The sequence below is a fragment of the Carassius auratus genome, chromosome 28, assembly GCF_003368295.1.
Source record: "Carassius auratus strain Wakin chromosome 28, ASM336829v1, whole genome shotgun sequence".
Classification (NCBI taxonomy): domain Eukaryota; kingdom Metazoa; phylum Chordata; class Actinopteri; order Cypriniformes; family Cyprinidae; genus Carassius; species Carassius auratus.
Window position 1 is genome coordinate 14,367,262 of NC_039270.1, and position 26,036 is coordinate 14,393,297.

Genomic DNA, 26,036 nt, shown 5'->3' on the forward strand with positions numbered 1-26,036 from the left:
TTAAACGAAAATACAAATAAATGTGAAATGATCAAAATAAATGTTACAAACAATCTTTTTAAAGAGCCCCTATTATGGATTTTTGAAAATGACCTTTCATGCAGTGTGTAACATCTCTAAGTGAATGAAAACATCCTGCAAAGTTTTAAATCTGAAAGTGCACCGTGTATAAAGTCATTGTCTCTCAAAATAAAGAGTCGACTCTGAATCATTGAAACGAGTCGTTTTTAAAACAAATCCCAAGCCGTTTAGTGTAGATGTCAACATGAAACATTAGCACAAAGCTGCACACTTGTTGGTCTTTTCACGTTTGTCTGAATGAAAATGCTAATTAGTTTTCTGCCACTAGATGCTCTTTTGAAGCAGTAAAAATAGCGTTTTCCCTGGTGACACTGTACACAAAGCAGCACTGCGCTCACAAACGCTGCTTCTCAGGCATTACAGGCTCATGATGAAATTAAAATGAGACCAATCAGACCAAATCATCGCAGATTACCGTCATGCAAAGGAGGGGTTTGGAAATATGAATCGTTTGGGAATATTTGAGCAAATAAGTTACAAATAAATACTTTTATTGTGTTATAATATGCGTCTTTTGACCTTGCATGCATGTCAACCTGTGGTTGGGGACTCCCAAAACAAAAATATGAACCTTTCATTAACCAAAATAGGGGCACTTTAAGTAGACCTTTATTAGAAATTCTTTAAAATAATAGTTTAAGAAAAAAATAATTATTTATGTACTCTTTAAAAGAGCTGTGTGACTTTATTCCATGGAACACAAAAGAAAAGGTTTTGAAGAATGTTCATGTGTATATATTTCATATATATATATATAAATATATACACACGAAAATAACACAGTGGGTGATCATGGTCAAAAACATTCTGATACGGATATCATACAAATAGTCTTCAAAACTGACACTTTAGGTCTTCTAAAGTCCTACAGTATCTTTATATAAAGGACAGACCTAAATTTAAGCCGTTTCCTTTAAATCATGATTTGACAGTCAGTAATTCTTCATTTTCACTGTGCAAAACTTTTTCTTTGTGTGTTTCATGAAAGCAAGAAATCAAAAACCTCTTTTTAAAAGACTTTGGATTGCACAAATGTACTGTTATGAAAACATTCTTACAGTTCTTTACTCACGGGCAGATTTCCCTTCACAGTATTACGTACTCTCACAAATATGGTGACTAACCAGCAATTTTCAAGGGTTATTTTTTTTTTTTTAAAGTGTAAATTAAATGACAAGCAATTGATGTAGCTAAAGCAAACCAGCCAAACTAATACACTGGAACATCATTGTTACTGTAATACACAAGTATAAACCAGCACTGTTAGAGTTTGTCATGTCTATCACAGCTGTAAAACTGAAATTAAAGTCTACGACATTATTACTATTACACTTGTTTTATTAATTCATCATGTGCCTCATCGTGTGTTTTTCTTTAGTTCCTTTGTAGACTTTCTGCAGCAGTCCACTGTTATCAACAGAGATATACCCTCCCTCCATGACCCTTGCAGACTGAAAAAAGACAAACAGAAATTCAGATAAGACAGAAAAATATGTAACCATGTATTCATGTACCATTTTGCACATTCTGTTAAATTTGAGCAGAACAGAAAGCAAAGAGGACCGTTCCAAAAGATGTCTTTTTATGCCTGCATTCTCTCTGTAAATCCAGATTTGGCGGAGGTGCATACTTGGGTTTAAGATAATGCACTGCATCAGTTTACTCCATCTGTCTTTCTTGTACATACCCAGTAAGCTGCTCCAGAAGGAGTTGTATGTGGCATTTCCTGTTACAGCTCCCAGTTTGGCGGGGTTTTGTCTCACTGTTTTCACTGTGAACCCATCTGGACCAGTTACCTCAACCTCCACAATATGGTAGTCTGATAATCTGGAGAGAAGGGCAAAGAGAGAGAAGCTCGAATAAAAACTGAAAAATAAAAACATGCATGAATGAATAATATATGGAAAGATTAATGGTTTAATATCATCCTAACTTTAAAAGTGGCCTAGTCTATGTATGAAGGCAGTTTTCTGTGTAAAGGAAAGGTTTTGAGTGTTAATGTCAGATTTTTTTTAGGTCCACTTTGCGACTCACGCAGTGTCTGAAACGATTTCTCCGGTAACCCCACTGAAGCCCAGCTTTGATGCGGCTATGGCTGCAGCTGCCATAGTGTTCACATTATTTGGGGCGATGGGGCAGAGCTCTGCTACTGAGCCGTGGTACAAGACCCGCCTCCCTTCTCCCTCCCTCCAATCAGAGAGCAGACCACCAGTCAGCCGAAAGCAAGAGGGATGTTTAGACATTCGGACAGAGAGAGCCTAGAAGAGAGACATTTGTAATTTACTTTCATATATTTTCATGTGGCAGGGACAATGAAACTCGTTGAACTTTAGTTTGGGATAATATTCAGTATTTTTTCTTCAGGCAGACCACCTCTTGGAGATAATTTTTTTTATGGACAGTTAGATTTAATTTTGAACCGTGCTTGAATTCCTTGTATCCAAAAGTAATTGTCTTACCCGTAAAGTTCCACTGTCATTCATTTTTTGAATATCTTGGCCACCCCATAATGCACCACTGGGCACATAAAGTGTTTTCCAATGTTGTTTCGCAGCAGTGCGAAGATCTTGCTCGAGCTGGGGGTCTGATAGGGCAGAAGGGCTGCCCACCTGAGGAAGGGAAAAACACGATTAGATACAGTTTTAACAATTTACTATGAAATAAACATAAGTGCTATGGCAGACAGGATTTCAGGTGGAAATCTAAAGGATGGACTTAAGTTACCAGGAAGTGAGCATGTGACAGAAATCTGACCCCAAACTCTTTAACTATCATTGGATGGCACACCTCCACTATTACATCTGTGTCTCTGAAACACCACACACACATAAAACACCTGTAAGTGCCACAGTAACATGCTCCGTTCTTCCATTCAAACAAATATTCAACAAGTGTATGCAAAACTTTATATCTACAAATACAACATTTACCTGCAGGTGAAATCTGAGAGGTCATGTAGAATCAGCTCTTTTGGCAATGAATCTCTAAATTTGTCTGCATTTCGGTTCCAAACAAATGCTAACTGCAGTCCTGCCTCGGCCCCTTCCTTTTGGATCTTCTCGACAAGAAACTGGCCTGAGAAAAAGAGAAAAGATTACATACAAGCTTCATGGTCTTGAAGAACATGAACTGATCCTGAACATAAGAGTGATTACAGCTCTTCTGCTCTTCTTGACCAATGAATTTCCATGCTTTTTCAAATCAATCAAATTGAGACGGATCTGTCAGTCAGTTTAAAAGAAAGAACAGGCTCAGTAGACATTCACATATGGGACATACTATGGCTTTAATAAACACATGAGCAATATCTATCAGCTGAAATATGAAAGTGCAGATCACATGTAAAACTAATCACTAAATACTGCAGACATTTTGTATGGCTTTTAATAATTAATGAACTTCTATGAGGCCTTGAAAACCCATTTTAAAATTCTCTTATACTTCCTAGGCAACCATGCGTGGTTCTTCTGCGCTCATTCCTTGAGAAAAATAAGAATAGTATTATTTTTACTACTATTTTAGTAATGGTTATGGGACGTTCTTATTTTGTAGACTCAGAGTGCAAATTTAATCAAAGTAGAGAAAGTTGTGACTCTTGAAACAGAAGTGTTCATTGGAGAACTCACCTAAATGTCCATATCCCACAATTCCAACCTTTAAGGCTCTGTCAGTCATATCTAGTGAGATAAGGGATCCAGCTGATTTCTCACTGGTTGGTCTGCTAAAGTAGATCAAGAGAGCTTATTATTAGTAGTATTATTATTATCCACATCTACACAATAACAACTGTAATTCTGTAAACTCTAGAACATCAAACCAGCATGCACTAGATTTGTCTTTCCATTGCCCCACACATGCTCTTGATTCAATCTTTGGCTCCTCCTCTTTTTCATTTTCTCTCCACCTCTATGTCAACTACTGTCCTTTATCTCAAACACAGTGATCTCACCGATACAATCTGTCCTCACAACCTTCACTTACCTGCCAATTCCTCACCTTTTCTCTGTTTATCACCCTCTCTTTCTTCCCGGTGTCCGTCGAACTCTCTCTTCGCTGTGTGAACTTGACAGGCAGTGGGACAGAGCAGGTTAAAGTGCATGTTGTCCAGGATTGTTAATGATTAGACTCAGTGTGAATCCATTGGCTTTGGATATTTTAAAGGAGCACTATAATATTGTTGATGATGAAAACAGTGATCTTGAAACAGGATATTTTATTTTAGTTGCTTTAGTGTCTTTGAGATACTATTAAATTTTATTATGAGTTTGATTCATTTTAATTTTTATATTCTGCATTATCATTTTATTTTATTTTTGTTAATTAGTTCTGTAATTTTAATGTTTTTATCATTTGTAAAATATTTTTTATTCTATTTTTATTATTTTAATGTTTTAATTTTATTTTAGTTTTAGTTATTTTAGTGCATCAAGTTTAAATACTTTTTTTTACGTTTACATTAGCTTATTTCAAGTTACAAAAATCTAAATACATACAGGTCTCACATCAAACTTATTAACAAATGTATGACAAAAATGTTACAGTATACTTTAAATGAGAAAAGTATGAAAATAATTCACCCTTTTAATATCATGGCACTGTTGCTCTGTGGCGCCCTCAAGTGGGGGAAATGACAATATCTCCAGAAATGCAACAGATTTTCCAACCATGCTGGCTTTCAAACCACTAACAACTGAGAAGCTAATGATCAATAAGATTTAGAATGGATAAGTATTATAGTAATTATTAGATTAATGTAAAAAATAAAGATTATATTTATTAAAATGTTATGTGTTGTCTATCCTTACTGACACCTACATGTACATCAAAAAAGCCAATAAAGCGTAAAAAAACCAAGGTAATTTTATAGCATTAATAAAAAAATGTAAAAAAAAAAACATAAAAAAACCCCATCAAGTTTATCTCTCTGAACTTGTATCTCAATCATCAAACCTTTACTTTAGGCAGTGATGTCACTACGGGGTAATAGGCCATAATGCAGAGTAAACATAGACGGAGAGAGAGACAGGCCCAAAACAGGGAGAGAGAGTGAGGGGTGTACGTTGTTTATGACAGAACAATCTGACAGATAACACATCACTCATAATGGTCCAAAATCCAGACCTACCCCAGCCAGTGAAAAACATTGGCATTACAGAGGCATTACAGATCTCCCAGCTGTGGAATAGGTGGCCCACATCTGAGAAGGCTGTGTGTGAGACTGTTTAGGCCAGAAGACAGAGATGGACATCCTGGAAACAAATGCTTATGACCGTAGACAACACAGGAACACGGTAATCTCAGGAAACACACACACACACACACCTGCGCACAAACACAGACACAGACCTGTGATCGGCTCTTTTGGGCTTATTTGTGCACTTCTATCACACCCAGTTTACTCATTTAGATCCACATTTATTCACAAAAGGATTTTTCTAGCTTAGAATTACACTCATATCCTGTGTGATTTTCTTTCTTTCTTTTTCTATGAAAGCGTTGTAATACTGATTGAATACTATTTAGCGCACAATAAGTGCAAGCTGTGTATTTTTTTAAACAAAAATCATCCCTGTATTGTTTTCATTCTTTTCCAGACCTGTGTACTGTTTCTTTATCTCCTCCCTTTTTTTGCATCCTGTATTATATACTTCTACCTGTGGATCCCAGACTCCGCCCCCTCTCTTCTGGCTGCTGGCATTAAGGCTTCTCCCATCCTCTGTCTGGTCCTTCTGGTGTTCAGCTATAATGGAGGGCGGAGTCTAGTGGGTGTGGCTGGAGGGTTGCTGCTCTCAGCGGGCGGAGACTGTTGCCTTATTTGGCCAGAACTTTTTATCCATGGTAAAGGTTATTTCTTCCTGTCTCATGTCTTTATTTAAGACGACCAAGGTTACAGATACAAAGCCTACCAAAACCTCCAGGGTCATATTTCAATATGAAATCAAGAGGGGAAAAAACTTTTCTTACTTTTCACAATTTTTTAAAACTATTTCATACCATTAATATACAGTATTATTTTTATTATCATTTAAATTGTGAAGTATTTGTGTATCACATTGTTGTTTTTTTCTGTTTTTGTTTTAAGGCTATGTGTGCACTCAGTATTACAGTAAAAAGAATAAAATGAGAATCACCTTTTCAGAATAATAGAATTTGCCCAAAAAAGTTAATAATTAAAAAAAATTATATTAATTTATATTCACCTTTGTTATTATGTTTTCATTTTGGTTTTCTTTACATATTATTTCCATTTTAATATACACATAACAACTGATTACTTAATATGAATTACTAATTTCTTAATGGCAGTGTTTGTAGTATTAATAGTTTGAATTTAATTTAATTTTGATAATTTTATTGTGTTTTTGTCATTGAGTTTTTTTATGGTTTGTAGTTTTGGTTAACTATAATAGCTCTGCATCACAGTCTTATCTCTGTCTTCTTCTTCTTTTTTAGGAATGGGCTGTTTTGCACTGGCCCACTTACTTTACTCTATTTCCTTCCTGTCCTCTCGATATTCTGCAACATCTTCATCTTTCTCATTCTTTATCCTCTACCTCATCCTGTGGTTGTTCGGCATTGGCATGTATGTTTACCTGGTGCCCTTCCTACGTCTTGATCCAGAAGCTGACCTCCTCGTCCCAGCCATAGGGGGCTACATGCTGCTCATTGTCATCATGGCCACACTGGCTGCTCGTACACGGCGGCCTCTCATCCTGCTGGGCAGCCTGGTCTTCATGGCCTCTGACCTCACAATTGCACTGACAAAGTTCAATGTCTTTGATGTCGAATACAAAAAGCACATTATTATGACAACATACTACATGGCACAGCTGATGATTGCGCTGGGAGACGTGAAGGCAGCGCTGGAGCAGGACGCTGATGATATCCACAAGTGGAAGAGATCATAAGACTGCTGGTTCAGTGAAAGCTTTTCACAGTTAACACACAATTACTGTGTGCACATGCTTTACTGTACATCCCTAAATATAAGACATATTACACAGTCTGACTTATTAACTACTGTCTAACTTTCACTACAGCCGATGAACTTGGCCTGACAGGCTCTACGCTGAACTGAACTGATTTGAACTATTATGAGAATTTGGAGCCCCCAAATGTTAAGTGAATGGAATTGTTGTTGTTGCCCTTTTTGCAGAATTTCGTACTAAGGTATTGAATCTTTTTTTGTCCAACACACACATTCATCCTCAGATGCTTCACGAACCTTTGCTAGTATAGAGCAGAGATGCGTCTGTCGAACTAAAATAATGCACATTAAGTCACAGTAGTGTTACAGATTTGTGTTTATGGACTGATTCATGGTACTTTCGTTCATGGTAAAGTTGCAGGAAAAAAAAAAAAAAAATGTCAAAATGTAATTCTGTCGACTTTATGTAATGAATATATTATAGTACAGGCTAAAACATCATGGAATGTTGTTGTGTTTTTGTGGAATGCAATGGCGTCCAAAAGTCGGAGGACACTTAAAAAAAAGAAGAGAGAAATTCTTAAATGTATGTGTTTTTAAAATTATTACCATTGGTAATACATTTTTATAATAGAATTTGTAAAATAACAAAAAAGCAACAAGATTTTACTAGTTTGTGGAAAAAATAGCCTTATGTTTTGGATCTTAATAGACTAAATTATTATGAAAATTATGTGTTTTTAAAATGAGTTATTACCATTGGTGATACATTTGTATAATAGAATTTGTAAAATAACAAAAAAGTAACAAGATTTTACTAGTTTGTGGAAAAAATAGCCTTATGTTTTGGATCTTAATAGACTAAATTATTATGAAAATTAAATGTTATTAACAAAAAACTTCTACACTTCAGTGATATATGAAGGGTGCATAGAGCTGCGTAAAGAAAAATCAACGGTTCTCTTAGCGCCATCTGTAGCTTATCTTGCGTTGTGTAGGAAAGGAAAGATTCAGTGCCCCAAAATCACACCAGACCGGCTTTTCCCAAAATCCCACCAGACCTGAGAGGCTTCTCTGCAGTGTAGTCGGTCCTCACGACAGGACTTAACTTGTACCCATTTAATACGTGAATGAAGATTTTGGAAACATCATGCGCCGTTTGGGTAATGAAGAAACAGTCACATTCCGACACTACGAGGATAGAAGTGAATAAACGACAAAGGGTGAGCACATTTTCAAAGGAAAATTGAAAGAAATAGGCTACATCTCATCAATGTAAACAAAACGTGTTTGTGCGCTTAAAACCACCAGCGTTTATGAAGCGAGTTTTCATCTTTTTTGTCTGGTAAGTATTTACGCCTTTTTTCCATTTTAAGTTCCTAAAATTATTCAAACATTTTTATTGAATATAAAAATTAAAGATAGTAAATATATATATATATATATATATATATATATATATATATATATATATATATATATATATATATTAGTATTTGTATAGAGATAGGCTATTAGTGAACGATAACATCAATGGACTGTGAAATAATGATAAACACAACCAAGCAAATATACAAATTAAATGTGTACCAATCGTTTTCTATTATTATTTCTTATCCATCCTGTACAAAAACAAATATATGTATATATATGAAAAATACAGGCAAGTCTGTGTTGTAAGAAAACCAGTAGTTGCTTGATAAGTGCCCATTTATCCTCAAAATAACTCTGCAATCAGCAAGCATAATGATAGCAGGGTGTCAGTTGTAATGACTCGTTTTCTTCCTGTTTCCTGTTTGTTTTTGGAGTCTTGAGCTGGTGCGCTTTTCCTCCTCCTGATGTTCAGCTTCCTCTGGGGGGGTCATGCTGTGGCCAGCTGCCTTGCTCTCACTTTCATGCTTCTTCTGCACATCTTGGATGTGTGTGTGTCAGAATGCCCAGAGAGCTGCGTCTGCTCAGAGAGTGTCGACGGTGGGCTGATGGTCCGTTGTAGAGACATGAACTTAATTGCGGTGCCACGTGGCCTTCCGAACAACACAAGACATCTATACCTAGACAACAACCTGCTCTTTACTATACCATCTGATTCATTTATAGGGCTCCCACTGCTGTTCAAACTAGATCTTTCCCACAACAGACTGGTGCATCTGGAGCCAGGAGCCTTTCGAGACCAAGCGGGCTCGTTAAGCAGCTTGGACCTTTCTTTTAACCTGCTGGAGACACTGGACCCCGAGGCGTTTGGCGACCTCAGAGCCCAGACTAACCTCTCTCATAACCCGTGGCTGTGTGACTGCCGTCTGCAGATGGCTATGCCACAGCTGCTCTTAGATCCCTCCTCCCTCGCTGAGGTGGTGTGCAACACTTCTGAACCCGAGGAGCTGGGTGCTCAAGGTATGCCATTCATCCTGGTGGCGACTGATCTTGACTTTTGCGCAACGCTCCGGAGGACCACTGACTTTGCTATGCTAGTAACGATGTTTGGCTGGTTTACAATGGTTATATCCTATTTAGTGTACTATATAAGGCACAACCAAGAAGATGCCATCCGCCATCTAGCATATCTCAAGTCTCTCCCAAACAGACAGGACAGGTCTGGGGAGTCACTGACACGTAGCACCTGGTTGTAAAGTAAATAAGAAAAAAAATACTGAATCTACTTTAAAACTTTTATTTATAGTGAGAAGATGAAACATAAAATTCTTACATTTTGCTCATTAACTCTTTCCCCGCCAGCATTAAAAAAAAAAAAGTTGCCAGCCACCACCAGCGATTTTGATGATTTTCACTAAAATTTGATGGCCTACCGTATATTTTGTTGTATGAATATTTGAATATGCAATAAACCAAAATAAAGATCAAAGCCTCTACTTTTAAACAAAAAAAAATCTGTTTTATTCTAGCTTAAAGCATTCTTTTTTTTATCAACACTTGATATAGGTTTCATAAAAATTTATAATTTTGAGCAAAAAGGTGAGAAAATCACACTTTATTATCAAGAACTCAATACAATTATCAAAGCATAAATCCTGTAATTCGCTTCCATCAACACCTCCAAAGCTTGCACAGCCATATACCACTTCCTGGATCATCATTCGACTCCATAACATTATGCAGTTTTCATTTATATGCTGTCTATTGATGATGATCGCATTATTTATGAAATGCATCTGTTTTATAAGAGACAAGCTAGTTTTTCCGTCCTGTTCACGGGTGTTTTGTTCGGGAGGTTTTGTACTTGTTCAGAATAGGTGTAATGGAGCCCCCGAATGTATAACAGTGAAAACATGAAAAGCCATAAAAACTCTTCAATTGCGGGGAAGCACTGTCTTCTAAATGACGAGATAACTCGTCAATGGTGGGGAAAGAGTTAAAGGGACAGTTCACCCAAAAATGAAAATTCTGTCATTCATTACTCAGCCTCATGTCCTTACAAACTCCTAAGACCTTCATTTATCTTCAGAACACAAATTAAGATATTTTTGATGAAATCCAGGAGCTTTCTGAGCCTCTATAGACAGCAAAGCAGCTGACACATTCAAGGCCCAAAGAGGTAGTAAGGACATCTTTAAAATAGTCCATGTGACATCAGTGGTTCATTCTTAAATTTATGAGAGAATATTTTTTTTGCCAGGTTCTACAGCAGAACACCGGCTCCTGCGTCAGGTACTTCCATGAACATGCAAAGACTGACAGAGAAGAAGTTGTTGAATAAAGTCATTATTTTTCTTGTCTTTGCGCACAAAAAGTATTATCATAGCTTCATAAAATTACTGTTGAACCACTTATGTCACATGGACTATTTTAATGATGTCATTATTACTACCTACTACTACCTAGTTGCGTTGCAGAAAGCTCTCGGATTTCATCAAAAATATCTTAATTTGTGTTCAGAAGATGAACAAAGGTCTTATGGGTTTGGAACAACATGAGGCTGAGTAATTAATAATAGAATTTTCATTTTTGGGTAAACTATCTGTTTAATGTACAATGTTTCAAAAATGTTATTTGAATGCTTGGATTTGTCAGTTGATTGTTTTATGCCATTCTAGTTTGTGTCTTTAATAAGTTTTATTTATTTATTTTTGCAATTTAGTTTATATTTGATGGCTTTGAGTCATCTGTAAGTTCATAATGTGGACAAAATTTATTTTGACCAGATATACACATTTATGTTCTCTTCTATAAAAACACCAAAATATTCAAGACTCATCCTGCAATACACAGATATCATAAACTCTCAAGAATGAAAATCCAGTTTATGGCTTCATGTTAAAAAGGGAAGATCTCTTTGATATCCTGACAACCATAAAAAAAAAATAGAATAATCAGTAAAAAAAAAAAAAATATTTTATGGCATAGTGCAACATGCATTGAGAACTGAGAATGCGACTAAGATGTGTTTGTTCATTCTTGATATTTTGATACTTTGGTAACCATTTCTTAAGGAAAAAGGACAAACTGAAAAAGTCAAGTAAATCTTTATATGAGTGAAAATGCTTTTCTCAAAGGCTTTCTTGGGTTAAAGAATGTGCCTTTCAAAACAGAAAACACGTGTTGTACATATATTAGATGCTGAGTTTTTGATTTTGTTTCTCTTATACAACTTAGACTTCAATAACCCTGCTTGGGAGTATTTATATCATAGTGTATCTGATTGAAATAAATAGAAATACTGATCTGGGCTTGGGCTCAGTACTTCTAAGAAGAGCAGCGAAAGTTGAATTTAGATTACATTCAATAACTACATCACATTTGCAATCAGGACTCGAACTCTCTAACACAGCAGGAGGAAGTGTTTCTCTGTGTTCCCCTGAGAGGAAGCCCGGAGACTTTTGGAGACGCAGATATGTGTTGGAGGGCAACACTTGACTGAGCTTGAGCACTTCAGATGTCAGCAACATTTTCTTTGTGCTTGTTGTTTAGGCCTTTTAGGCAGGACAGGCACCAACACCTGCTCCCCATGCAGGGCCGTAGCCTCCAGCACCTGAGCGAACAAATACAAAAATCACAGTTTAAACATGCAAACAGAAAATGATATGTAAGAGCTCACTTCAGCACCTGGTGTTCAGGGTGAATGCACGCTTCAACATCGAATTTGCCTCTTCTTGCTCATGTACAGATAAATACATACAAAATATGCCAAAATACCCGTCTCGGAGAGTATCCTCAAAAAACCTTGGTTAAGTGAAAGTAAACAGTGGAGTAAGAAATATCATTATAATGGATGATGCATTGATGTTGACATTATAGTTCATTTACAGTATGTAAGTGAGTATAGCAAAATAAACAGTTGTTTATGTTGACAACTGTGACATATTATACCCAAAAATTACTACCAGTGAAATCAATTAAAACAAATGTGTACCAAAAATTTCATAGACACTTTCACCTGACTATAAGTTTAGCTTAAGTGTTTTTTCTAACTGCTAATGATACCTTTTCACACCACAGACTGAACAAAATTAGGCATTTGGTGGATAGCCACCCATTACGTACCTTTCTATCAAATTTCTGACATTTGTTCTTGTAACTTTATTACCATATTCTAAACTATAGCAAAATGTGAGAAATGTTGAAGGTGTGTGCGGTTTTTTTTTTTTTTTTTTTTTTTTTTTTTAATAATGGAGACTATGCTATTTTACATTTAGTGTTTTTCTGTACCTGGACACCTAAACTTGGGAAGAAAAAAAAAGTAAACATTGTGTGAATGGCAGAAACAAATAGAGTGAACATATAAAAAAAATTTTTTTTTTAGATCAACATTATCCTGATTTTTTTTTTTACATCCGAAACCTGCTCTACTCAGTATGTTACATCGGTTTGTAGGAGAAAAGATGCCCCTTTTGACAATTTGTTGCTCATGCATTTTCTTTTTAAACTGTGACATGTTGGCATCTTACCTCGTTTTTCTTTTTGTTTCATATCTGACATATGTTTAGAAACGTAAAACTTGAAATTCCTCCCACTATTGAAAGTGATTAAAACTTCCCACTAATAAAACTGTAAAAAATAAAATTGAAAATTAGTTACTTGTTCATTTTGTATTTTTTTTTTTTTTAGGCATGCAAATATATGTGCCGTTTAATCAAATCATTGACTGCTGAACACTGGGTTAGGGCCTTACATGTACAGCATCCCCTGAAACAGCACATGAAGAAAACTGGTTACAAGCCGTCTCCAGAAACCGGTTTGAGAATCACTGCATTACAGAAATTGAGTCAAACCAACCTATTGCTGAGGAAGGTCAAGGCCATAAAGAAACATCAGAAAATTAATTTATAGCAATGTTGCAGATTTGACCCTTTATTAAAACATTTTTCTATCATAACATAAACCTTCATTGTAACATTGCTAAACCGTATTAAGTCTATTTATGAATACATTATCCTACTGTACCATATTTGATAGACAAATGAGAGGCCTATACATAATCAGCATGACCAAAATTTGCTAACTATCTACTTTTCTGTGCTCTGATAGTTCATGCATTTTTATCTTTTTTTAGAAGTCTTTTAGTTGTGAAATCTAATGGAAAAATATTTTTATAAAGTAAAAATGTTAAGGTCAAAATTGACAACAGGGTATTTTTTAAGGTTTATTGGTCTGATCTCTCAGGTTGGCCATTTAATTATTCTGAGGTAGCCTGTTGAACTGATTTTCTAAAAGAGGTCAAAGCTAAAAAAAAATCTTTAAAAGTGTACAGAAGATCTTAAAAGCAAATGATGCGACCTGTTTTAGAGAATATGGATGTTTCATTTTCAACATTCTGTCTAGTCGAGTATGAAAGTTTACACTTACAGCAGATGCTGACGTCTCTAAGACCGGAAGCCTAAAAGCGAAAGTAAACGGGGCATGCATTGATGAAATTCATCCGCTATATTATGCAGTGAGACAATTAATTTGAAAACACTAAACTTATACTAAATAACTCAATAACAAAAAAGAAAAATTAAATCTGATAATAAATTTGGGGAAACATCAGCTGGATGAAAGGCTCTTTTGGAGATCTTTACAGTGTTCTGCGAACTTCAAACAAGAGTGTAAGTAAAAATCTATACAATGTGTGTTACAAACATTTAACATCTAAGTTAGACTAGAGTCTTAAGGTCTTTGCAAACCGAGTCAAATTTTCGCATGCTTTTTTCCGTTTTTTCCTACTCGCCATATTTTCCTATCAAAATGCATGCTAGGGATGCGAAAACGCAGAAAATCGAACCTGGGGACGGATTCACGAAAATCTTCTTGAGAAATAAATTAAAGGGGGGGTGAAATGCTCATTTTCACTCAATATCCTGTTAATCTTGAGTACCTATAGAGTAGTACTGGATCCTTAATAACTCCAAAAAGTATTTAGTTTTATTATATTCATAAGAGAAAGATAGTCTGTACCGATTTTTCCCAGAAAAACACGAGCGCCTAGAGGCGTGACGTGTGGGCGGAGCTAAAGAATCACGAGGGCCAGTAGGCTTTTGAGTTGAGCGCGTCTGGAAGCTGTGACATTACCCAGAGCCGTTGAAAAACATATTTAACGGCTCTGACATTACCTTGAGGAAAAAACCATCCAAAATAAACCATGGCTAACAGTCAGATTCAGCCGTTTATTTATGATCCAGAATCAGATCCAGAGGCTGAAACTGAACGAGAGCAGCAGCAGCAACGACTCTCTTCGAGCGGGGCTCGTACCCGGGTCTCCGGCATGGGAGGGGACGCACTAACAAGGAGGCAGAGATATTTGAAGCAGTTTTACTCACTGCCTGCGGTTCCAACACACGATCGTGACCATTTTTCATTGGGATTGCATCATCCTTAAGAAATAAACGATACGCAAATCCGTCGTCAAACTGGGCCTTGTTTGTAAAACAAGCATCTTCGAAATGCAGGGAACAAACACAAACACTTGCACAACTCCGTTGATGCTCTGTAAAAATAAACTCAATCCACTGGTCCCTTAATGCTGTTTTTTCTTTGGTAATCTGTGCAGGGTTGTCTTGCCCTGGCAACCAAAAACACACTCCTTTTGTGACATTTCGCGACACTCTCGCTCTGATCAGTGATTGTCTGTGCACAGCATAGACAGTAAAAGAAATGGACACAGCGACCCCATTGGAACTCAATTGAGACGAATGAAGCCCAGTTTTAGCGTTTTTTAGCACTTCCGTTTCTGACGCGCAGACTCAAATGAAGCTTGACGACGTCAGCAACCTGTCTGACAGATGTAAATCTTCTAGTAGCTGTGCGTGCAAACTGCCATCGTTATCCTGCAGAGACGGCGAGCTTGAGCGGGGAGTTCTTTGGCGTGAGTGAGCAGGAGGAAGTATTCTGATTAATTATTTTGTATAGTATTTTAAAATGTAACGCCAGTACGCCATATTAATTTAATTGCCTGCGAGCTTCTCCTCCTGTCTGTACGGTAATGCGATAGAGAGCCGAGTGGTTATGACGCAATCGTTAGCCTATTTTTTTACAAAAACTGTTTATACGGGGCCATAATGTAACATAGAAGGTAATGGAGCCCTTTATATATTGTCGTGTATCTTTAGAAATAAATAATGGACAAACAGAGTCTTTAAACGCCTCAGATGTAAAGTTATTCGCTGTCAAAGTGACGCCAAAATGAATGGGAGTCAATGGGAATGCTAACGCAAGTGAAGTTCTGCTAAAAGATGGCAGCCCCCACCTGACTTCAACTTCCGGTCGAGTTCCTTGCCCCTTGGTGCACAGCCTCTCTCTGCTCTGCTATACGGGAGCACGCACTTTTCCGGCAGAAGTGCCTCAGGACCCATATAAGGAAATTCCGCTCCATCTAACGTCACACAGAGCCATACTCGAAAAAAACTTTCTGAAACTTGTGACAAACCGGAAGGAGTATTTTTGGAACAGAAATACTCCTTCAAATGTACAACTTAATTTTTGAAACTTTGTCCATGTTTAGCATGGGAATCCAACTCTTTAACAGTGTAAAAAAACTCAGTATGCATGAAATAGCATTTCACCTAGGGCTGGGCGATATATCGAACGATATGATCATGCGCATCTAATCAGTAAAGCTGCTTCCGTGATCACCGCTAAAATCTCCATCACCTGCTTATAATTGAAGTGGCATTTAATAGACAGAGCCGTAGATCGCTGACAAGCCCCGCCATATCGCGTTCATTATCGCAGATGAATCGCCTTCGATATGAACGCGATATGGCGTGGCTTGTCAGCGATCTACTGCTCTGTCTATCAGAGGTGGGACTTTCAAGTCACAAGCAAGTCTTCAAGTCATATTCAAGTCCTCAAAGGGTTAAAGCTAAAGAGATAATTAAGTGACTAATTAAATGATGATTGTGCATTAATGATGAACATCTGCTGTTAACAATCAACATCACTGAAGTAAAGAGAAACACAAGAACTACAACTGAATTTAGCCACAGCCTTCAACTGAAAAAAAAGTAAAGGAAAAAAAACACTATGTCACCATAATTGTGGTCAAGGTTTGCTTTAAGTAGTGTCTTGACCCTTTTACTAATTTAAACCAATTTGATTCAAAACAATTGTAATATTGTTTTAGCAACAAACATGTACGCATTGCTGAGTCAAACCTTGCAGTAACATCTTGTCTTATGCTCTCATGCTTTTTTTGCTTATAACTCATGATGACTGAACATCATGAAATTGTGTTTATCTTTGGATAGTAGGCTGAAACTCAGCTATTACTGAACTGAAGTAAAAAAAAAAAATCACAATGCTTCATTGTTGAAAGACACAAAAGGAGACAATCAGTTCAGGTTTTTAGACAAACACACTTATCACACGATCCTCAACAGTGGTGACAATTTTTCATACTGCAGTGCATGACGGGAGTTTTTACTAAGGTTTTACCCAGCATGCAACATTTTGTTGATTGTCACCACTGTTGAGAGTCATATGCTGGTTCTTGATCTCTGTGTGTGCCTACGGAGTATAGTTTTTCAAATTTTGTATGCACTTAGTAGATTTAAAATTCACTTTAATTTTTTCCCCCATAGTGTTGATTTACTGGGTTGATTATGCTTAATTTAAATAGAGCTAATGTTAATTTGATTGTAATCTGACCACCTATCACATACAGCTTAATTTCTTCTCTCTGCTTTACAGCACCTCATGCAATGCTACATAAAGAGATCTAACATGACAGTCAAGGGTCAAGAGCCCCACTAAAGCAAACACTGGTCTCCATTATGGTTGCATCACTTTAACCAATTAAACATCAACATCTGATCCTCTGTAATTCTCAAGAACAGCAGGTGTTCATCATTAATGCACAATCATCATTTAATTAGTCACTTAATTATCTCATTAACTTTAACCCTTTGAGTACTTGGGATATGACTTGAAGACTTGCTTGTGACTTGAAAGCCCCAACTCTGGTAAAAGATGAATGTCAGTCAATAAGCCAAAGAAGACTATCTCATGATGTCCAAGTCAACATGAGTTATAAACAGAAAAAGCATAAGATTATCTGTCATTACAAGGTTGGATTCAGCAATGCATACATGTTTGTAGTGAAAACAATATTGAAATTGTTTTGAATCAAATTTCTTTGAATTAGTTAAAGGGTCAAGAGACTACCTAAAGCAAACCTTGACCACAATTATGGTGACATAGTGTTTTTTTTTTTCAGTTGAAGGCTGTGGCTAAATTCAGTTGTAGTTCTTGTGTTTCGCTTTACTTCAGTGATGTTGATTGTTAACAGCAGAAGTTCATCACTAATGTACAATCATCATTTAATTAGTCACTTAATGATCTGATTAACTTTAACCCTTTGAGGACTTGGATATGACTTGAAGACTTGCTTGTGACTTGAAAGTCCCAGCTCTGCTTTCTATTAAATGCCACTCCAATTATAAGCAGGTGATTGAGATTTTAGCGGTGATCACGGAAGCAGCTTTACTGATTAGATGCGCATGATCATATCGTTCGATATATCGCCCAGCCCTAATTTCACCCCCCACTTTAAGAAATTTCTTAAGATAAATTCCACGAAGTAGGTAAGAATGTTTTTCAGTGCAATTCTTGAAAAATTAAGTTCTCAAATATATTCTTAAGAACATCTTAATTTTTTTCTTAAGAAGACAAAATTTGAATGAATACATGACGCGCTACTAAACTCACACGATTGTCTCATTGCGTTTCCAGTAGATTACCCTAATAATAAGCACACACCATAGACAATTTTGTTGCGACTTTGACTGGAGCTCAGCTTCACGTTTTTAATGCTGCCCTTTTTTGAACAGTTACTTTTAAAATAGCCTGTCTCAAGCTGCAATGATAGGTTTCATTCATTTTGTGCTGTTTTTGCGCTCTCATCTGAGTGAACGCTTGGGGAGAGTGGGGTGATTTGTGCCGGGGGGGAATTAGTTCCACCTCTTGTTTCTGGAAAACCATTGAAGAAATTGGTCATGTGACCACATAATTTTAAAAAGCCATCCATTTTACTCATCCTCCAAAGAAGAGAGACACATGAGATGAGAGGTATTTCACATTTTAGCTCCAAAAACTTTTTTTTTTGTCCTTTCAAAGTAAAATTTCTATGATCAAGGTTTTTTGATTGTAGCGTCAGAACAATTCTAGAAAAGTTTGAATACATTTCACACGTGTTTTAGTGCTTTACCAGGCTACGCAATGTGTCTATTTAACGCGTTTAACTCAAATTAACGCGTTCAATTAAAGCTCCCTATCTGACTCGTTTCGATCATGTTTACATGAACCCTTATGTCATCGCTGTCCCTTTAGAAAACTCGTGCACATCCCTAGTCCTTCTCCTATAGTATTACATGTAGTTGTTGTTGTTGTAACGCTTACATATAACAATTAATTAAAAAATAACCCAATACATTGATTAAATAATAATTATTGTTTGGGATTTAAGGAGAGGGGGTTCAGCGAAAAATCGGCAGCTGTCAGCAGGAAGTGGCTGTCACTGGCAGCAGGAAGTGGCTGCCAATAAAACCGGATGGCAGCTGTCGCTAATACCCGGAAATTGGAGGAGGCTGCCGGCGGCAACAAGACAAATAAATAATTATATACGCTTATGATTATGTTTAATACTTTTTAAAATAAGTTTAAAGGTCAGTATTGTATATTATTTGATTTAAAATATTGATCAAATATAAACAAAGAAATAAGATCATTTTGCTAAACGTTAATTTCCAGCTGAATGTTTATGCATGCATGTATCATTGTTTGTGTGAAATAAAACAATTTGTATTTATATTTATTTATATACGAGAGTGGCACTTACTGGGTGTATGTTGTATATTTATTATAGGCTATTTATAGACCTTTATTTAAAATCATAATTTGCGGTTATATTTGTAGTATTTCAAGAAACAACTATATATATAAATATATATATATATCTAGTATAAAGTAGCTTTTAAATTTGTAACTGGGTTAGTAAGTTGTCAAAGTCAGTGCTTTACAATGTAAACAGTATAAAATATATCCAGTAAGCAAGCAGACTAAAATATCAATCAGAATCACTAACAACAATCCGGAGGGATTTTCAAGACTCTTAGATCAGAACTGAGGAGTTCTGATGGAGTTACTTCTCCAGCATCTTGCACCAATCACTGTACAACCCAGGGTGAATGTGCATCTCTCCTCATTTTCCTCTTGCAACATGGTCAAGTCAAGCATTGTTTATTTATATAGTGCTTTTAATAATACAGATCAAATCAAAGCAACTTTACAGTATTAAATAGGAAAATAGTGTGTCAGTCAATAATGCAGAAGGACATTAGTAAACTCAGTTTGTAGTCAGTTTAAAAGGCAGTTTATCATTGAATTCAGTGAAGTCATCCTTCAGCTCGGTTCAGTTTAAATAGTATCTGTGGAATCATTTGCAATCATGTCAATGAGATCGCTGTAAATGAAGTGACCACAACAAAGCAAGCCAGAGGCGACAAGGAACCAAAACTCCACCGGTGACAAAATGGAGTAAAAACAAGGTCTTTACAGAGGATCTGTATATGGGGCTCTAGTTGTCCTGGTCTCCGCTGTCTTTCAGGGCTGTAGAGGTCCTTTCTAGGTGCGATCCACCATCTGGTCTGGATACGTACTCGATCCGCGTGACTGCAGTGACCTCCGAATAAAAAAGAAACTATCTATACGATGTTTGATAGGGAGCCAGTGCAGCGTTTACAGAACTGGGCTAATCCGGTCATACTTCCTGATTCTAGGAAGAACTCTAGCTGCTGCATTTTATTATTCATAAGAAAATGGTGACATTAATACCTAAATTGCTTTATTAACAGTAGACATGCATGCACAGCCATATTAATGATTATTCCCATTGCATCTTGTCATCATGTACAGAGCAGTGATTACATTTTCATGCATAATTTGCACACCTGGTAAGCAGTTGATGTAAACCTCGTCGCAGTGTCTGCAGGGTGTACATTTTGTTGAATTCCTGACATGGCTTAGACTTGTTCTCCATTTTGTTCCACCTGTATATTGAGATGAGGAGTATGAAAACAGCATTATTACAAAGATAAACATTCAGACATGGCAACTGAGAAATGTAATGTTATGGCACCTTTTTAAACCTCTAATCAAATATGTAAAAGAAAATACTCAGTCAAGCCAGCTGGATTGTGCCCTCTTTCGAAAGGAGTCTGTATACAGTACAGCAGACTTCTGAATTTGGAACAAACCAAAGACAGACTTAATATTGTAGCATCACCCTCCTCCAGGATCACGTAAAGAAGAATTTCCAACAGGACAGCATCTGGCAACTATTGGGTATTACAAAAAAAAAAAGGTGTCAATGCCATGGTTTTGTCTCAAGATACACATCAGTAATGTTTTTTTTTCTTTTCTAAATGCATGTTTACAAAAGCTACTTCAATGTAAAAATTATAGTAAAAAAAAAAAAAAATAAAAAAAAATTGTGCATTCACATGCTTACAACTTCAACTGGTACACAGAACAGTTCTGCACATGCATAGTATTAGAGAAAACACACCTCAATAGTGTAAAAAAAAAAAAGGGATTCTTCTTTTAAGAACTCTTAAGTTAATGTATATCACACAATCTCCTGAAAGACTTAACATGCAAAAATATATGGTTAGTGTTGCACATTTATCTTCTATCATTCCAGTCAAACAACATTCTTTTATATTATTCAATAGACTGTTAACACGCTAACAAACGTTCAAATTTAATGGTACGTCAAACGGTAGGCCCCAAACAAGGTACACAAACAACGTTGCTACCACTAATTAGATTTTATTGAACAATTAAACCAAAGTAGGCACCAAGTCTACCAAGTCGTTCACCAAGATAACAATTAAAATCAAACTTACAACGCAAAAAAAACATTAATTACTCCGATGACCAATTTCTGAACTTACCGTTTGAACAATCGCAACCATTACTGAAGCGTTTGGGTGCAGTTATATCTGATTGGTTGCGCCCACGTTGGTCGATACTGATTGGCTCCCACCGATCGGCAGGTCCCGCCTACCATCCGGCTGCCAGTTACTGCCTTCCGGCTGTCAGTTACTGCCTTCCGGCTGTCAATGGCAGCCACTTCCTGCTGCCAGCTGCCGATTTTTTATCTGAACCCCTGCTGGATTTAAGACAAGTCTGGGGCTGGCCTAAATGTAAGAAGTTATTTACGATGATTTTTAAGAAGATTCTTTTCAAGAATTTGAATTCTTCTTAGATTTTGTCTTAAGAACAATCTTAAGAAAAAAGATAAAAACATTCTAAATAAGATTTTTTTTGGGGAATACAAAATATCCTTATCTTTTTTCTTAAGTTAGAAAATAAGAAGAAATTGGCAGTTAAGAATTTTATTCTTAATGTTTAGTTTTTTTTATGACGTACGAAAGTTTGGGAAGCAGTGTGTAAACATGATTGTGCAAAAATTTCCGATGGAAATATAAGAATAAGACTCTGACTTAGATATGTTAAATGTTTGTAACACACTTGATCGAGTACAGTCTGTGCCATCCACATACATTCTGACTGCTTACTGCAAAAAAGAAGAAAAGAAAAAGAAAACCACACACCTAAGTGGAATCTTCATTTAGCCTAAATTCAACTTTATTTTCACTATTTCTGGCATGATGAAATCCCTTTAAAGCTTATTCCATGTGCAGTCCACTTACACATAATAGCCTTTTGCACATAATGTATATATTTTACACAATGTAGCACAAATGTTAATTAGACACATACATCATATGAACTGCAACACTAAACATCTACCAAGTGTTTAGAAGAAGAAAAAAAAAACAGCTTACTCTAGATTACCATTCATTATTTTGATTTTCTTAAAGTTTTCTTGAACACTTTCTTAAAAGGTTCCATGGATGTTCTTCATGGAAAGATGCCTATAAATGACTTTTATTTTTTAAGAGTGAATAACAGAGAGTAAATGTTCCAGCCTATCTGCTATAGGTTATAATTCTTGGTTAATTATGTAATATAAAGCATAATATACTCAATATATGGTTTCTTTTGTAGAATTTAAAAGTTTTTCTTCTGTATACCCACAAACCAGAAGAAACCAATATGGGAGATGAAAGACCAGTAACAAAGCTCAATGTCTCCACCACTAAGGACGAGGAGGAAATACTTGCAGCTAATGGCTATCAGCTCATCAATTCTGACCTCAATGAAGGAACTGGTAAAAACCGGGTCTTTCTTTGGTACAAGAAAGAGTGTGGCTTGAAACCTGTGACCAGGATCCAGTTTTCATTCAGTGAGCAAATGAAATCTGGTCTGGCTGATGCTGGGTATGAGCTGGTGGACAAGGATCTGAACGCAGGAGCTGGCGGAGATTTCATCTTTCTTTGGTACTTCTACGGCAGCACTGAATCTGACATTCCCATTATGAACCTCGAGGTAACTAAAGATGCCGAAGAAGAACCTGCTCTCCTGAAAGATGGCTGGGAGAGACTGGGCTGTGATCTGAACCGTAAGGTGGGAGGAAAATACATCTACCTGTGGGTGAAGAGAGAGAAGCCGAGCTACATCTGTGAGATCACAGCAACTGTTGACTTCTCTTGTGACAGGTACATGTTTGAGCAGGGCTTCACTCGTGTGGATGAAGACACCAACCGTGACGCTGGTGGAAACTACGTCTTCTTCTGGTATCGCCGCACAACTGATAAGAGCAAGGCTCTCACTGCTCTAAACGTATCCACCTCCCCCCAGGAGCAGGCAAAGCTGCAGGCTTCAGGCTTCAATATGGTTGTTGCGGATCTCAGTGTAGGAGCTGGTGGAAAATATATCCATGCATGGTACAGGAAAGAAAGACGTGAATCACAGATCCAAGCTATGGTTCTACTGATCAATCCTGATGCCTGGAAGGAGTATCAGAAAGCTGGCATCAGCTTTGTTGAAAAAAAATCTGAATGAGGGCAACAAGGGTTTGAAAATGCACATAGCATACAAGTGAAGGATGTTAGGATTCTTTGGTACTTGATAGGTACTTGATATTAATAAATAAGCTTCCACATAAATTAAATCAGTACATTGATGGTTAAAGAAGATGACATGAAAATGTAAATGGCACAAACAAAACACAAACTCAAAAGCTAAAAAGGAAAGGTAGATGAACAATTCATAAATTCTTAAAGTTATGCCCATTAAGCACTTGACCCCAGCTTGCTTCATATTCACTCCTTTATTGAGACTACTTTAAGTAACTTTGGATAAGAAAACTTTTACTAAATAAAAAATGTGCTCATTATGTCCATGAGGTGGCAGAGCAGCTCCCCACAGAGCAGCTCAGTTATATTATGACCATGGACTGTTGTAAAACATTGTTTCATTTTTGCATTTTCTTTTTCTTTGACTGTTTGTCACTCTTGTGGAAGTTTTTCTAGTGGAAAGCATGCATTTGCAATAAAGCCAACTTTAGCTACAACAAATGCTTTGGTGAGATTTTTACATGTGTGTACCTGTCTTTGGGATATATCTAGTGATATGCATGCACACTACAAAAGAAACAATAGTGATTTATAAATATGAATGAATCCAAAGGCTTTCTAGCCTTCTTGGATGTACATTACAGAAAAGGTCTTGTATATGACATTATTATTAGGAAACGAAAGCTTTTCTTTAAATAAATAAAAAAAAAATTGATCTGGGCTTAGGTTGAAAAATAAAGGCAGCTATGAATATTACTCGTATAAGACGTGAAAGTTAGATTGAAATTACACCTAATAACTACATCACCCTGCAATCCAGACTCTTCACATATAACTAGAGGAAATGTTTCCCTCTGTTCCCCTGAAAGGCGCAGATATCTGGTGAAGGGTGACGTTTGACTGAGCTTGAGCTCTTCAGACGTGACTGTCATCTTTTATCACTGTTATTCTGGCCTGGTAGACATGACAGAGCAACACCTGCTCCCCATGAGTGGCATCTGCCAATAATATTACAGTCTGAATATGCTTTTCAAGGTCTTCAGGATTTTTAGTCCCAGTAGCTATTCTTTGTATGGAGCTGAATAATTAAGGGACATTGTTTAATTTACAGTCTTTTTCTTTACTGATCAGATGTTTTAGAGATGCACTAAATGAATCCATTATATTGAGTTGCTAAATGAGGTATCCAGTGTCAGGCGTTTTAAATGTACATGCATATATAGTTCAGCTTCTGTATTTGTTTAAAAATGTTTTTAGGAAGTGATATATTTTAATTAATTTATCAGCACTGAATTCCGGATATTATATATTTTTTTAACATCTGAAACCTGCTGTGCTCAGTAGCATGTGGCAGATCAGATGACAATTTACTGTGTTAAGAACTTTTCATCAAAATCTGATGTTGTTGTTATTTCTTGTAAAAAAGAAAAATTCTCTCATCTGTATAGTATTTCCCACAAAAAATTGTATGTGGCTGATTTAAAGCCCTTTTCGACAATTTATTGCTTGTGACTTCATCAAATCTGTGACAATGTTGGCTTTAATGGCTTGTTTTTTCGTCTGTCTTTTACTATCTGTCATTTGATAATAGGTTACAGTCTCATAAGTCATCCTGGCAACGCTGACTAGCTGAAGGCACCAAAATAGTGTGCACAGTCTCAAGCACTTTATCAATGAATACAAATCTATTGTCTAAAAAGTATCAGGCACTTATAAGATATCTACTTCTACAGTAATCTAGGTTGCTTACAAAAAAAAATCATCAAAACACAGAAATAATAGATGGAACATAAAATGTTAAATTTAACATATTTAACATATCGCCTGACACACACAATGTAGAAATGCGGCACAGTTACAAAACCATTCATTTTGTTGGTTTATTTGTAGTCAGCATATCACAGGCGATATCTGTCTGTTTGTTCAAACTTGATATAAAGTAAGACTTTAACTGAAAATGTATTACCTTTACTATGTAAGATTGAACTTCCAAATCAGATTTTATTAAATATCTTAAAGGAAATGTGATATTTTATATTGATAAACTGAACCCCTTTTAATTTCTGTTTATGATAATGAACATGCATAACCTGCTGTGCTCAGTGGTATATGGCAGATCAGCTGACAATTGTCTACAGTAAAACAAAAGGTATTTCCCACTGAAAAAAATGACATGAGAAATTATTTCTGCATTAGTTCTTTTGCTTAATTTGTTCATTTGTTTTTAGCATGCAAATGTTCAGTAAGTGCTTTTTTTGCACCCTAAATAATTCCAGATTTTCAAAATGTTGTATCTCTGACAAATATAGTCCTATCAATGGAAAGCATATTAACTCAGCTTTCAGAAACATATCATCTACAAAACCTATTATCAATTATAATAAAGTGTTTCGAATGTGCCCAGTGTCCAATATTATGCATTTCCATTCATTTATGATTCAGCCTCGATACTAATTTGAATTAAACTGTATTTTAGGAACTTTTTTTTTTTTCCTGAATAAACTCTGAATTACGGATAATATTTTTTTATCATCTGAAACCTGCTGTGCTCAGCATTGGTTACAGTAGCATGGGACTGATCAGATGACAGTATACTGTATTGTTTAGTACTTTCC

At 36.3% G+C, this 26,036-nt stretch overlaps 4 protein-coding genes and 1 long non-coding RNA gene across 9 annotated transcripts; 3 read left to right on the forward strand and 2 right to left on the reverse strand.

Annotated features, from left to right (window-relative positions):
• Window positions 1-1,401: 1,401 nt before the first annotated feature.
• Window positions 1,402-4,212, reverse strand: aspdh (aspartate dehydrogenase domain containing). Of its 4 annotated transcripts, none has more exons than XM_026208058.1 (8): window positions 4,078-4,212; window positions 3,708-3,802; window positions 3,012-3,156; window positions 2,806-2,890; window positions 2,541-2,690; window positions 2,116-2,339; window positions 1,769-1,908; window positions 1,402-1,532 (listed from the first exon to the last, which is right to left on the reverse strand). In XM_026208058.1, exons 2-8 carry the CDS (start codon window positions 3,754-3,756, stop codon window positions 1,495-1,497), a joined length of 831 nt encoding a protein of 276 aa, XP_026063843.1. In that variant the 5' UTR covers window positions 3,757-3,802; window positions 4,078-4,212; the 3' UTR covers window positions 1,402-1,494. The 4 variants fall into 4 exon arrangements, with proteins under 4 accessions (XP_026063843.1, XP_026063845.1, XP_026063842.1 ...); XM_026208060.1 differs by having other exon boundaries at window positions 3,708-3,799; window positions 4,078-4,173; XM_026208057.1 differs by having other exon boundaries at window positions 4,063-4,172.
• Window positions 4,213-5,148: 936 nt separating this feature from the next.
• On the forward strand, window positions 5,149-7,504 carry tmem86b (transmembrane protein 86B). The gene is made up of 3 exons (XM_026208989.1): window positions 5,149-5,372; window positions 5,676-5,919; window positions 6,535-7,504. Exons 1-3 carry the CDS (start codon window positions 5,322-5,324, stop codon window positions 6,987-6,989), a joined length of 750 nt encoding a protein of 249 aa, XP_026064774.1. The 5' UTR covers window positions 5,149-5,321; the 3' UTR covers window positions 6,990-7,504.
• A 575-nt stretch (window positions 7,505-8,079) lies between these two features.
• On the forward strand, window positions 8,080-10,617 carry lrrc3cb (leucine rich repeat containing 3Cb). Its single transcript, XM_026208991.1, has 2 exons — window positions 8,080-8,354; window positions 8,818-10,617. Exon 2 carries the CDS (start codon window positions 8,848-8,850, stop codon window positions 9,634-9,636), a length of 789 nt encoding a protein of 262 aa, XP_026064776.1. The 5' UTR covers window positions 8,080-8,354; window positions 8,818-8,847; the 3' UTR covers window positions 9,637-10,617.
• A 3,264-nt stretch (window positions 10,618-13,881) lies between these two features.
• LOC113046920 (uncharacterized) lies at window positions 13,882-23,916 on the forward strand. 2 transcript variants are annotated; one of them, XM_026208061.1, is made up of 2 exons: window positions 13,882-14,049; window positions 22,511-23,916. In XM_026208061.1, exons 1-2 carry the CDS (start codon window positions 13,996-13,998, stop codon window positions 23,405-23,407), a joined length of 951 nt encoding a protein of 316 aa, XP_026063846.1. In that variant the 5' UTR covers window positions 13,882-13,995; the 3' UTR covers window positions 23,408-23,916. The 2 variants fall into 2 exon arrangements, with proteins under 2 accessions (XP_026063846.1, XP_026063847.1); XM_026208062.1 differs by lacking the exon at window positions 13,882-14,049 and adding an exon at window positions 18,484-18,505 and having other exon boundaries at window positions 22,548-23,916.
• LOC113046921 (uncharacterized) lies at window positions 20,056-20,796 on the reverse strand. Its single transcript, XR_003276181.1, has 3 exons — window positions 20,612-20,796; window positions 20,386-20,484; window positions 20,056-20,117 (listed from the first exon to the last, which is right to left on the reverse strand). It is a non-coding gene; the product is annotated as an uncharacterized LOC113046921 (long non-coding RNA).
• Window positions 23,917-26,036: the final 2,120 nt, after the last annotated feature.

What these genes read in the sequence shown, in the direction of transcription:
- aspdh (XM_026208058.1), bottom strand. Translation starts at nt 3,756, where the DNA reads ATGACTGACAGAGCCTTAAAGGTTGGAATTGTGGGATATGGACATTTA. An exon ending in CTCTCAGATTTCACCTGCAG is followed by an intron (nt 2,891 to 3,011) that starts GTAAATGTTGTA and finishes GTGGTGTTTCAG; the next exon opens with AGACACAGATGTAATAGTGG. An exon ending in TGTCACATGCTCACTTCCTG is followed by an intron (nt 2,691 to 2,805) that starts GTAACTTAAGTC and finishes TCCCTTCCTCAG; the next exon opens with GTGGGCAGCCCTTCTGCCCT.
- tmem86b (XM_026208989.1), top strand. Translation starts at nt 5,322, where the DNA reads ATGGACATCCTGGAAACAAATGCTTATGACCGTAGACAACACAGGAAC. An exon ending in GTAGACAACACAGGAACACG is followed by an intron (nt 5,373 to 5,675) that starts GTAATCTCAGGA and finishes ATTCTTTTCCAG; the next exon opens with ACCTGTGTACTGTTTCTTTA. An exon ending in GCCAGAACTTTTTATCCATG is followed by an intron (nt 5,920 to 6,534) that starts GTAAAGGTTATT and finishes CTTCTTTTTTAG; the next exon opens with GAATGGGCTGTTTTGCACTG.
- lrrc3cb (XM_026208991.1), top strand. Translation starts at nt 8,848, where the DNA reads ATGTTCAGCTTCCTCTGGGGGGGTCATGCTGTGGCCAGCTGCCTTGCT.
- LOC113046920 (XM_026208061.1), top strand. Translation starts at nt 13,996, where the DNA reads ATGAAAGGCTCTTTTGGAGATCTTTACAGTGTTCTGCGAACTTCAAAC. An exon ending in TGCGAACTTCAAACAAGAGT is followed by an intron (nt 14,050 to 22,510) that starts GTAAGTAAAAAT and finishes TTTCTTTTGTAG; the next exon opens with AATTTAAAAGTTTTTCTTCT.